This window comes from Sipha flava, unplaced genomic scaffold, assembly GCF_003268045.1.
Source record: "Sipha flava isolate LNK unplaced genomic scaffold, YSA_version1 324_pilon_pilon, whole genome shotgun sequence".
NCBI classification, from domain to species: Eukaryota; Metazoa; Arthropoda; class Insecta; order Hemiptera; family Aphididae; genus Sipha; species Sipha flava.
Window position 1 is genome coordinate 1,140,970 of NW_020273009.1, and position 13,881 is coordinate 1,154,850.

The 13,881-nt window shown below is 26.4% G+C and overlaps 1 protein-coding gene across 3 annotated transcripts; it reads left to right on the forward strand.

Annotated features, from left to right (window-relative positions):
* The first annotated feature begins 1,632 nt into the window (after positions 1-1,632).
* Positions 1,633-13,829, forward strand: LOC112686773 (alanine--glyoxylate aminotransferase 2-like). Of its 3 annotated transcripts, XM_025559192.1 has the most exons (9): positions 1,633-1,797; positions 3,861-3,979; positions 7,705-7,939; positions 9,067-9,160; positions 10,814-11,028; positions 12,187-12,412; positions 13,093-13,183; positions 13,271-13,340; positions 13,485-13,829. In XM_025559192.1, the coding sequence occupies exons 1-9, from the start codon at positions 1,739-1,741 to the stop codon at positions 13,648-13,650; spliced, it is 1,275 nt and encodes a 424-aa protein (XP_025414977.1). In that variant the 5' UTR covers positions 1,633-1,738; the 3' UTR covers positions 13,651-13,829. The 3 variants fall into 3 exon arrangements, with proteins under 3 accessions (XP_025414977.1, XP_025414976.1, XP_025414978.1); XM_025559191.1 differs by having other exon boundaries at positions 13,093-13,340; positions 13,485-13,828; XM_025559193.1 differs by lacking the exon at positions 3,861-3,979 and having other exon boundaries at positions 1,714-1,797; positions 13,093-13,340; positions 13,485-13,828.
* Positions 13,830-13,881: the final 52 nt, after the last annotated feature.

The window sequence follows — 13,881 nt, forward strand, 5'->3', positions numbered from 1 at the left end:
AAAATATTAAAGTATTAAGTTGGAATTTTATTTATTAGAAATATTCTATTCTATATAGTATATAGATAATAAAATATTTATTTTTATTGTTTTATATAGTTTAACAAAAACACAATATATTTGAGCAAAATTAAGAATAAAAATAATTCATGTTAAAATATTAAAAAGTTTTTTATTCAATTTTTTTAAATTAAATACAAAAAAGTATATTTTTTAGTTTTACATTCCCCTTAAAAATTAAGATAAGAGTTAAATTAAGTTGTGTTTTTGTTTCTTTTAAGTAATATTTCTAAAAGTAGTTATTCTTTACTTTATTTTTTCTTTGTTTTTCTTTTTTATTTATATATTATTGGGGTAGTATAAATTAAACTTCCATTTCCAATTTATCATGTACACACGTATTATTTATTATAAACTATAGAAACTATAACTAATAATTAGTATAATTATATTATATTTTTGTTCATCGAATAAAATTATTGTGCTAGCATAATTGTAGATATGGCCATTTATAAAGCTTCAGTTTTATTCTTAATTGTTAAAATATTGAATGTTGATTTTAAATGGCTACAATATTTCAGATGATTATTTCCTTTTTTTTATTATCATTACATTATATTTATTATGTTTATCAAAAGACATTTTTTTAAGTTAGATTTTTTTTTTTTTTATTCAGTCATTATTAATATTTTACTCCATCAGTTGTATGGAGTGTTCAACAAGTGATAATTTACATTTTTCCATGCTATCTAATCATTTTAAAATATATATTTTTTTGGTTTGAATAGGTATATATAAAAATAACACTGTACCTGCATATTAAATATTCCGTTATACACTCTGTATAATAGTAATAATAATATAATTTGATATCAGCATTTGTTATAAATAATGAAACTCTTATATTTAATCATTTTTTAGTTATTATAATTATGATTTTTGTTATCATTTTATCAAGGTCTAAGAAAAAAAAAACAAATGATTGGAAATTTTTGTGATCTATGTTTAGGTGTATGAATAAGCCATGTTTTTATGGTAAAGTGGAGTTGTAAGTGTAACTTACATATTTTTCCACCAATGCCTTATTATTATTAATTACAATGAAAAAGTTATACCTATACTTTACATAATTGTAAATTTTTTTTTGTAAAACTGAAAGTGATGTGCTCGAAGAAAAATTATCAACTCCACTTGACCTTAAATTAATATTTTTAATTATTATAATTATCATGTCTACCACTCAGTATTTTAAATGTTTTAGCTTTTTTTTATAATTATGATATTTATTAATATGATTATTATTAATACTATTATTATTATTATTATTATTATTATTATTATTATTATTATTATTAATAATATTATCGAGTCTATCCACATAACCACGCAGGTTAAAATATTAAACAATATATATTTTTTTAAATACATGATTAAATAAATATTTAATATTACCATCAATTAACAGATTTATACTATTATTTTGTGATTGTAAACCCATTTACACACACATATATACATATATATATATAGACAATCGTGTAGATAACTTGTTTTGATTATGTTATGAAGGTCATCCACTCCGTCACAATTTTGTAAACCTATGAGTATGTTTGTATTTCTAATTTATGCACTTACTACTTATAGTTTAGTATTAAAACGCTCGCGAGCGGAACTGTGTTAGATCTCTGCTGTTGTTTATTTTGTTGGTATTTTATTACTTACCGTTACTCAAACAATTATGGAAATTAAAAAACTTACTTTTACTCAAACAATTGATCTACGTAACAAATATGTTGGGTAAGTTCTATTTTTAATTTATTCAATTATTTTTGACCAAGATCCAATTTTTTCGTATCTATAAATAAATATTCAACGATCTTCACGTATTCTTTATAAGTAATATAATTAATAATTATCATTGATATTGTTTAATTGTTCAATGAATTAATATAGGTAGGTATAGTTATATAGATATGGTTATTTCACTGTGATTTATAAATCAAGAGAATTTACATATTATTTTAAAATGTGTTTACCTATTTATTTGTATGAACGGTTTTTAAAATGTCAAATCTACATAACAACTATACTCGTAATTAATTCACAATGTGAATATTTTGACTTAATATTGGGTGTTGGTACATGTCAATGATAACAACAAAAAAAAATAGTTTTTTCCTTTACTTCTTTGACGTAACTCGTTGTGATATCGAATGGATTCTTATTAGTAAAATTAAAATTGAAGTATGAAACAAGTTATTTTGTTGACCTTTTATATTTGGAAACAATTTTTTTGTCATCAAAAATTATACGGTATCCCAGTGAGTTCTCCACCACTATGCTGTGTGTAGACTTGTATTTCAAGGGATGCCTACCATATTTTTGGGCTCTATCTTAAAAAAAAGTGTAGGTATATTTAATAAATTATGATGTAAATAATGTTAAGTAAACATAACTTTAATTTTTTATTTAATTTTGTAGTATATTAGTCCTAATGATTATGTTTTCCTTGAATCACATATATTTTTTTCAGATAGCTTCAATTATTCATGATATGTACTTTTGTTGACTATTGTAGATGTTATATAATCATAAGTTTTTGCACGAATATTTAGAACATTTTGTTTTATTTTTTTGATTACGAAACTTTATTAATTTTTTACTAAATATTTTGGAATAAATAACATTACATTTTTTGAGCAAAATCAGTTAAAATATAGATCCCTTACTTTTACTTTTTTAAATTTACATTTTAGGACCTTATTTACAACATTTCGTGGAGTATCTAGGCATATCTAGCACCAGGGGCACCAGAACTTTGGTTAGGGGGGGGGGGCAAGTTATAATTTTACAGAATCTTATAACAAAAAGAAAACAACAATTTTTACAACACAAATTCAAGTTGTCTATTTATAAAATAGGCAAATATATCAATAACATAATCTATTTGATCTAGAATATCTACTTTATGACATACATTATTAGACATAATGCTGATAGTCGTATCTTCAGTCATCTTTGAACGAATCGAGGTTTTTAGTCTCCGAAGTGTGGAGAAACTCCTTTTAATCTTCATACCTCTATGGCTCTATCTACATATTTGTACGTGTCGTATGATAGTCCATATTATAATATGTATTTTTGCCCCAAGCCCCTCCCAATTGGAGCCGCCCCTGCTTAGCACCCCCCGTGCACACGCCTATCTGTTTAACATTATGGTTAATATTTAATTTTTAATTTTTGCTGTACCTACCTTGTGCCCACATTTATTTTATATCATGTAATTTTTTTAAATTATTCGGCAAAAGTCCGTTATTATTATTTTTAACATAATTTTTATCACATGCAGTTCAGTAATGGTTCTCAACCTCTTTATATCCTAGTACCAGCTTTAAAAATGTTCACAAACCACTTATGTAACATCAAACATGTATAGAGAACGAAATTTTTTTGCATATCACTTATGAGTTTTTTGCTTACCACAGATTTTGAAACGCTACAATATATTACTTATTATATTATTGCTGAAATGTTTATACAAATAATGAAGTTACATGTTTGTTGTGGTATTGGGCATTAGCGATAGTATTTTTTAAAATTTAATTTAATTGTTTTTTTTTTTTATTTTGTTTATTACTTACTATTTTTGTCATTCATTCTAATCTTAACTAATTATTTTCATCCGAAAGGCGACAGTGTTTATTGCTCAAGCGATTGTCATTCAGGGTTTCATAACGAAAAATTAATAATTTTTTCTTTTATCTTAGTACATCTTAGCTCCGACTATAGAAAATATTATATATGTATCAAAATGTGTGTCTCCTATGAAAAATAGGTTTGTTTATGTATATGTTTTTTAGGAAATCTTGCGAATTGTTTTATAAGAAGAGTCCTTTGAAAATCGTGCGCGGCCAAGCACAGTATTTGTACGACCAAGACGGAAGAGAATACTTGGACTGCATCAATAACGTAGCCCACGGTATGGCTTAAATCTATATCTATATGAGCGGTCCTACAGTGGTTTTAAAATTACGTAATTTGTTTGGCACTTGGGTGATCTTATGATATCTACGAATGGATTTTGCTTACGGGCCTAGTAAAAACAGAATTAATTATAATTGTATTTTTTATGTTTGTATACGAGTATGTACCTATGCTGTTGTAATTTACACAAGATTCGAAACGATATTTGTTGCAAACTAATATTGTACATAATATGTATGTAGTTTTTGGGATCGGTTGGATATGTGATCTACAACCAGGCTCGTATTTAAAAATGTTGTGCCCCCGGGCTTATAATTTAGCCCTCTAAAATAAATAATAATAATATAACACTTATTATTTCGTCCATAATCGAAATTTTTTATATTAAAATCTAACTTTTAAATGAAAATCGTTTAATACTTTTTTTAATTAACAAATTATAATATAATAAAAATACAATTTTTTTTTAATTTACAAATTATAACGTAATAAAACATACTATTTTCTTTTTTTTATTGTCTTATTATTTTTTTCATTAAGTACATCATTTTTAAAATTAATTTTGCTAAAATATTTTGCCGCCTCTGAGACTTGACGCCCCCGGGCATGTGTCTACCTGTGTTCCCCCCTAAATACGGGCCTGTCTACAACGTACTTTTTGGGTTTTGTAAAATTTATATATTATAATATATGTATACATTTTATTTCTACTCATGAGAATCAATTGACATTCGTCGAATGATGTTATATAATTTTGAAAAATGATTTTTAATTGTCGAATAAGTATCTATTTGAAAACAAACAACTCGAATTAATTAATTAATTTCAATTTATTGGTCTTCAATAGCAATAGTTATGTTTTGTTCAACAATAATTGTCGCTGGATAGCTGACACGTGTTCGAATTTATGTTTTCATAACCATTACTAATTAGGTAAAACGGATAATTGCATGTTATACAAATAGACGAATAGAGTAATCGTAATTAAAAAAATGTATGCTATTGTTACAAAATGTTTTCGCGATACAGGTAATAATTTTCCTTTTCCATACGCGTTTATATGTAATGATTCCTAAAACGTGGTACTCCGTATTACCACATAATATTGAGTGATGGTTCAATTTGATGTACCATTCGTACTCAAGGTGGCTTGACTATATATTTTAAATAATGAACATAGTTATTGTTCTAACTCTAAAAATCGTTTAAAAATATCTAAAATTTGTAATTTTATTACATTCATTTTAAACGATTTTTATATCAATAATAGTATTTTGATTATATTAAAGTAAAATGAAAACAGGAGAAAAAAAATCGAAAAAACAATTTACCCGTTAGTATAGTATTATGAACTATTTAAAAAAAATAATGAATCCACATCATGTGCCTTAAATTTGGTACTAGATTCAAAAACTATTCCTCACTCTGTACTCATTAGGTTCTAGGATCTTTTTTTTTTTTAATAGGTTAATCTATCCAATTTAGTAGGTACTTAATCATTTATGTTATTACCAAGGAGTTGAAATTATTTTGGTTATTCTTTGACAGTGTTTCTTGATTCTGTATTAGTTTAGTTATTATCATCTATATCAATAAATATAATAATAATAATTATAAATTATTATATAGAATTTATATTATAGATCCTATCAGAGCCGTGTCAAACATTTCAGCGCCTCAGGGCAAAATTTTTTTTACGGGGCTACTGGGCACAGGTAGCATATTAAGTGAAGATAAGGGCGCCCCCTTACTTTTAAAAAACCACGGCGCCCGGGGGCAATTGCCTCCTTTGACCCCCCTTAACACGGCCCTGGATCCTATTCTACAAGGAACAATAAAGTGTTATGCAGCAATTATTACTTGTTTATTAATAAATTATGTATATCTCTCAGAATAATATATTAATTGATTTAGTTAATTTGGAAATTATTTCAGTCATACTCAGATAAAATATGTGTTGTACCATATCACAAGAAATTAGGACGTTGTTTTTTTTTTTTGTTATTTCATAATTAAATTTATATTTATTATTAGAATAAAACTTCTCTGATTGATATCCTTCTGGTTTCATTTTGGAGTTGTATAAAATGTAATAAAATGTGAGTTGTTGTTGTTTTGATTGTATGAATTAATGTATTATTTCTGTAGATAATGAAATATCGCTGTAGGTATTAAAATACTTTGATTGTATGCAACCATTGTAGAATGTGGGATAGTTGATAACTTACGTAGTGTACAATTTATATTCAGGTATTTACGATTTTTATTTACTTACATCACAAGTAAAATTAATTTATACAGTTTTACAGCGGTACCTGAACGTTGTACCACGTCTATATGCATTCTGTTTTACAATTATCCATTTTAAAGTAGGAAAAGTATTGAGAGGAATAGATAGTCAAGTATTGAAGATCTGTTTTCGTTAAGTTTATTTTGTTTTTCATACTTCATTTGGTATCATTTTAATCGTTGTTTAGTACCTTAGTAATCAATTAAACTTAGTATATAGGTAATCAATTCATATTATCTAACAATTAAAAGTTTATTCTTTTGTCTTAATTTTTTTCTTTCCTAATATGAAAATAATAAAAAAATTAATAATTTTCCATAGTTGATAAATTATTGTAGACTTGATAACTTAAATCAAATAACTATTTTGGACGTTAAAATATTAATTAGATATTGTAATAATTTTTTCTATATTTGTTCATAATTGTTTTTTAATTCCTTCTAACAACATTAGATGAACTGTATTAAAACGATGTGTTTATGTTATGAATAATAATTATTTGGTAACTAACTTGTTATGTAGGTAACTAACAATTACTATGCACAGTAACATATACTGTGGTCGTCTACATTTAACTATTTCTATTTTGTTGACCAATGCTTGGACACAAATAATTGTTCTTATAACCATAATTACGTTTTGGTTATTCACTGGTGTATTAAAGAAGGGGTAAAGGTGGTATAACTGTTAATTACTCCTCAGATCCGTTTTTTATTGGTCAATTTTATGGTCTTGACATTTTATACATATTTTACAGTTAAAAATTAAAATTCTAAAATTATATTTATGTGAATTTCGAGTTAAGAAAAATGAATTGAATATACAGATATGCAGTACCTATAAGTATTTTTTTTATATTTAAATACAATACCAATGATGTATTTAATAGTTTATGCTAACCAGGTTTTAGTATAAATGTAATAACGAAAATAATTGAAGAGTAGGATCAAGGTAGGAATCTTTGTTTTCATGCTTTAAAATCTCATTACACCGGAATATTAGTATTACATATTTAATATAAACTTAAATCAAAGAAAAGTTTTGTATAAGATAAAAATTACTGATTTAAATTTTTAATACTTCGATTTTTCTTCTATTCGCGATTTATTATTGTTTATTATTACTATAATTATCAAATTATGATGGAAATTATATTTATTTTACTCATACTTATCTGGTTTGTTGGTGTACAATATCTTCAGTGGAATCACTGAATTGTTAAAACTTCTAACATTTAAGGAAAAAATAATGTGCATTAAAAAACTAAAACTGGTTATTTATTTATATACTTATTCATATACTGATTATATTATATATTTTTCCATATTACCTATATATGAATAATAAATATATTGAATTCAGTAATCACTTGAACAATATTAATAATTTGAATTGTTTTTTTATCGAAAATCTTTTATTTTTTTTTATAGTGGGCCATTGTCATCCGGATGTAGTGAAAGCGGGTGTGGAACAAATGCAACAGTTGAACACCAACAGTCGATTTTTGCACGACAACCTAGTAATATGCGCGGAGAAAATCGTGTCGAAAATGCCGGAATCGTTGTCTGTTTGTTTCTTTGTCAATTCCGGTTCCGAAGCTAATGATCTGGCTATTCGGCTGGCTCGCCAACACACTGGAAACACAGATATCATCACATTAGATCAGTGAGTAAATCTTTCTCAGAATCCCGCCCAGCTTGCGCTGATTTTTACGACAATTCGTTCGTTAAAATTGTCAAAAATAGGATGACTTTACTTAGGACAGTTAAAATAGTATTATATATTAATCATTGACCGTAAAACTATTTTCATTGAGTATGAAAAAAATTTGTATGAAGTATATATTATTGTGTAGAAAATATGCTTACGAAGTTTGACCTAATTTTGCGGTATGTTGATTGAAAAAAAGAACCGATGTTTCAATTCTTTATTACAGTTATGAGATGTACAAATAGTAAAAATGTTAATTGGTTTGTTTATATGCAGTTGTTTATTGATAGATAAATATAAAATGGAACATGTCATATGATCATATACTATAAAATAAATGATTAAACGTTCCCTCTTCGAAAAAATTAATGCTGGATACGGCCATGTAGTATATACATATTGGTTTTAATAAAATCTTTTAACAACATAATTGGTTTAAAAAATAATGTTATATTATGTTATTATTATGTTATATTATTATGGATTTGTTTTTTTTATGGTTATTTGATTATCTAGTGGTTTTTACTTTTAAAGTTATTTATTAAAAACCACTATTATATTTTTTTCTGTTTCTTCTTTGCATAAATATTTGTTTAGTTTTTCATTTTTTTAATGTCATTTGCTTTTCTACAATTTACAATAGTATAATGAACAAGTCGAACAAATGTTAAAATCAAAATCAAAATTGTACATACAATTGTTGTATTATCCATAGATTTTATAGAAAATTTCTTTGATACAGAGAGATTCAAGATTCAAGATTTTTATAAAGGGATTTGAGCAATTAAAATGTCAATAACCATATGTATGAAATGTGTGCCTTTTTAGCGAATCTTGTGATTAATATTGCACCGATAAGTCGTAAGTTGTTTGACCATTTGTGGTGAGATGAATTTATTCAGAATAAATATATTATGGATACTTTGTTTTCTTTATTAAAATAATAAATCCGTGGTAGAATGGCAAAAAATGTTATTTAACTTTTTGTTAATTTTTGAACTGTAATATTCATATGTATTATGCTTAAATATTATAGTTTGACTGCAGAGTGCAATATTATAATTAATATTTATATTTTTTAGTGCTTACCATGGTCACTTAACTTCTCTTATTGACATTTCACCATACAAACTGAATTTGCCGGGAGCACCGAAAAAGCCAGATCATGTACACGTGGTATGTACCTATTTTGAACTTAATATTTATTGTTGACGTTTATTTGTAATGATTTGAAAAATAATAATACCAGAGACAAAATGTATTTTAGTATTATGTAAATTAATACATTTTTAAAATTTGTTACTATGAAATTGTGGATTTGATTTTTCAGAACTATAATTAGAGTAGATTCATGACTAGATAAATATAAATTGCCAAACTTATGACTAAGGCTAGGATTTATATGCATTTGTATATTTTTTATGCAACTTCTGATTACTTATTTTGTAAGTAATGTCCACGAATTAGCTCTAGCTGGGGTAAATGGTGGTATTTTTGCATATTTTGGACAAAATACATATTTTTGCATATTTTGAACAAAATTAATATTTTTATACATTTTGACTATAAAAACACAAAAAGTGCATGTTTTATAGTATATTTCATTACAATTCATTTTATCGCAGTACAAAAATACCCAAATGTAATTTTATCTTAAAATTTCGAGAATTGTTTCCAGAATTACCTTTACCTCCACAGCCAATACTTACCCGATGGGGAACTTGGCTAGAAGCCACATCATATTATGCTGATAATTTTAATTCCATAAAATCGGTGCTTTTGTCTTTAGACGAAAATACTGCAAAATCCATAAAGAATGCTATAGCTTTATTTGAAAATAGAACTATACAAAATGATTTAGCTTATATAAAAATTAACTTTGGCTTTATCACTCAATCTATTTTGAAATTAGAAAATGCATCACTTTTACTCGATGAGAATTTGGAAATCGTTGAAAACACCAAATCTAAACTTGGCCAAAACAAAGGACCGATCGTTGAAAAAATCGACAAAAAATATAAAAAAGTGTTAGAAAAAAATATCGGGCTAAAAGCTTTGTCTACGATACGTAATATTTTAAATGGCAACAATGTAGATGAAGATTTTCCAAATCTATCTCCTGGGGAAGTTACAAAATTTAGATATGCAAAAATAACGTCGTGTGATGTCGAACGGAATTTTAGCAAATATAAAAACATACTAAGGTCAAACAGAAGATCGATCATTTTTGAAAATTTAAAACATCATGTAATTGTTTCATGTAATTCATTCGAGTAGCTTTATCAATTTTATATCAATTAGTATTTTAGAGATCTTAAGATTTTAGAATTTATTAAATGTTTTTATATTTAAATGTTTAATATATTTGTTTTTATTAATTGGTATTTACAAAAAATTTATAGAAAACGTGTTTTTTAAATAATATTTATTTGGTTTATTTAAGCATATTTTTATTGCATATTTTTGCATATTTTCAATAAGCCAAATGCATATTTAATCGTTTTTTATTGCATATAAATCCTAGCCCTACTTATAACTAATACATCGAAAAAGTTAAATTTAGTAATATTCATTCAATAAGGGCTCAGTATTTAAATTATTGCGAAATTTCTTGAAACAATATAATGTACTATATAACTAATAACTATATGATACTTTTTTTTTACTAGCTTAAGTTTTACATTTTTTAAAAATATTAAAATACTGATTTTTTTTAAGTAAAATTATATACGATTTCCAAATATCCTGTATCTGTGTATGTCTCAACTGGAGACTTTCTAGTATTGTTCAAACTGATGATGGTTTCATTTTTAATAATTATTTTTATAGGCTCCGGTTCCGGATGTGTATAGAGGTAAAATAAGAGCTGAAGACCATCCCGAAGAGGACATGGGAAAATTGTATGCTTTGGAGGTAAAAAAATTAATTGACGAGAATGTGATTGAACAACGGGGTCAAAAAGTGTGTGCTTATATCGCCGAAAGTTTACAAAGTTGCGGTGGTCAGATTATTTTACCTCATAATTATCTACGAAATGTTTATAAGTAAGCAATTTTATGTAATGATATTTATATTAAAAATGGGTGAAATCCTAGGTCGGGTGAGATTCAGGGACGAGTGATTGATATGTTTTATTGGTCTTTTAAACTAAAATCATTTGTACCATCGCTCTTCAAAAAAATCATTCTGAGTGAAAGGAGTCAATTGGATTTGTTTATATTTCTAACGATAATTATTATCGTAGAACTAAATTTCTTAATAGAGTAGGTTGGACTTATAGTATTCTAACTTTGCAGAAAAGAAAAGGACCTATAAAATGTTTTGGGAAAATTGAAAATGTTAAGTGCTGTAAATAGCACAAATTTTCATAAAATATTTTGAAACTATAAATGTTTTAAAATGTTAATATAAGTTCTCAGTAGGTGTTTCAAGTTACCTACAATAATTAACAGTCCTAGGATAATAAATAAATAACTATTATTGTTTAAGTGAAATTCATTTAAATATCTTCTTTCATCAAAATTATATTTTTTAATGCTTATAAAATTGTTGAAACTTTCCAATATTATTATTTATTTAGCTATTATAATTATTTTTTATTTTTATTATTTTTATTTTTATTTATTATTTATATTATAATTATTAATTATAATTTATGTTTAGTATAAAAATTGAGTTTTATTAATTCTTAACTACAAAAATATAGTGGATGTCCATGATTTTTATCGTAAAAAAAAAAAGCAATACTCAAACGTTCATAAAATTTTTTTAAATTAAGATAAATTTGTTCATCAACTAGTAAGAGATATGTTTTAGGAAGTTTTTATTATATACCGGTATGTTCATAAGCGCGTGCAGACCTTTTTTCAGGGGACGACTACAATACTTTTGAAACCTATCTCAATAAAATGTATATGTAAGATCTTATAAATTATTTAATAAATTATAATGTATAAATAATTGAATATACATAATTTTAATTTTTATTTAATATTGTAGTATATAAGTTTCAATGAATATGTTATTGTACATATTATATCATTGATAGAATTAATGCATTCCTTGTTTGACTCAAAATCTAAAATTTTAAAAATGATCAACAATTAGAAATATGTAACGTAATTATTTTCAAAATACGATTTCGGATGTTATTTCATACTGTAAACATTTGTTGACGGCTGTATTGAACTGTATGATTAAAGGTATGTAAGAGAAGCCGGCGGAGTGTGTATTGCGGACGAGGTACAAGTTGGATTCGGTCGATCAGGGACGCACTACTGGGCATTCCAACTCGACGGATCGGACGTGCTTCCCGATATTGTGACTGTTGGAAAACCAATGGGAAACGGTCATCCAGTAGCTGCCGTCATCACAACAGAAGCGGTGGCTCGTAGCTTTGAAGCTACTGGTATTCAATATTTCAACACGGTAATTATTGTTAAATGCGAATCAATCAACATTAGTTTTGCTTATTTTAATTATAATTTTATACAATTATACTCTGTACCATTCTATGAAATTGTATTTGTGTTTGAAATGTTTAGCTATCTCTCTGTATATAAATGTGGTGCATGTGCATTGGTTTCAGTGAATTTTTGTGTGTGTATATATATATATACAGAGCGGTCGGTTTATTTTTCATATACTTTTGAGGTAGAGGGGAAGGTATTTCAAGGTTAGTTGAATACAAAATATACATATTTCGACGATTGCTGACGTATTTAAAAGTATATCAATAAATTTTAATTGTGTTCAAATAATATTTTTGCAATATATAATCTCATAGATAAAAATATTAATTAATTAAACTAGAAACAGCTTACTAATCACTGTAAAAGTACCAAAGGTTAATATAATATATTTAATATTCGTGTTTGCTGAAGTATAAATATTAATAATATTTTGTCGCATACAAAAACGTAATACACGCCTTAAAAATGGTTAGATGTGCGTTCAATGATATAGAAGAAATATAAGCTATAGATATAGCTTTTTCAACATTTCTACTGGCCATAATATTGTGCGCTTTTTTGTATAGAATATTAATTGAATTAAATCGTGCACGGTTGCTAATATAAATTAAATGCGAAAAACTTGCCGTTTTACAGTATGGCGGAAATCCCGTATCATGCGCTATTGCTATTTCCGTAATGAACGTAGTGGATAACGAAAATATGATGGAAAACGCGAAAGATGTCGGTGAGTACATTTTATCTGAATTGAAGTGTATGCAAGGGAAGTTTCCTGACGTTATCGGCGACGTTCGCGGCGTCGGATTATTTATAGGCGTCGAACTGATAAAAGATCGAAAAACTAAAACGCCGGCGACAGTTGAAACTCGAGAGGTCGTGAACAGGTGAATATTTAAAATATTGCGTTTCTATGTGGCGGTTTGTTAAAAAGCTTAACAATTATACAAACAGTTTGCCGTGATAAAGTATCATATAAAGCATAAATGCCAGAGAGTTTTTTAATTTTGCAAACTAAACTTGTGTTTCAGAATGAAGGACGAAGAAGGAATTTTGGTCAGCAGTGATGGACCTGACGTGAATGTCATTAAGCTTAAACCACCGATGGTGTTCAGCAAGGCTAACGCCGATCGGTTTTTGAGAGCTTTGAAGAAAATGGTTTCGGATATCAGGGCCCAAAGATATCAACTTCTGTGATTTATTTTATACGATGTGTCATAACTACTTTAGTAGTTCTGAACGATAAAACTGAAATATTTTTGGTTTTTAAATAAGTGTTACCGAACTTGTCATACTTCTTAATGCTCTTTTTTTTCTTAATCGGTTCATATTATATTTTATATTATTGTTGTGTACACTTCGTTATACGAATAAAAAATGTTATAATTTGTTTTCTTTTTTTATCGATTTATTAAATCGACCAAGCAG

Excerpts from the sequence above, each read along its gene's own strand:
- LOC112686773 (XM_025559191.1), top strand. The coding sequence starts at position 1,739 with ATGGAAATTAAAAAACTTACTTTTACTCAAACAATTGATCTACGTAAC. Across the intron at positions 7,940-9,066 it reads GATATCATCACATTAGATCA|TGCTTACCATGGTCACTTAA; the intron begins GTGAGTAAATCT and ends TATATTTTTTAG. Across the intron at positions 9,161-10,813 it reads AGCCAGATCATGTACACGTG|GCTCCGGTTCCGGATGTGTA; the intron begins GTATGTACCTAT and ends TTATTTTTATAG.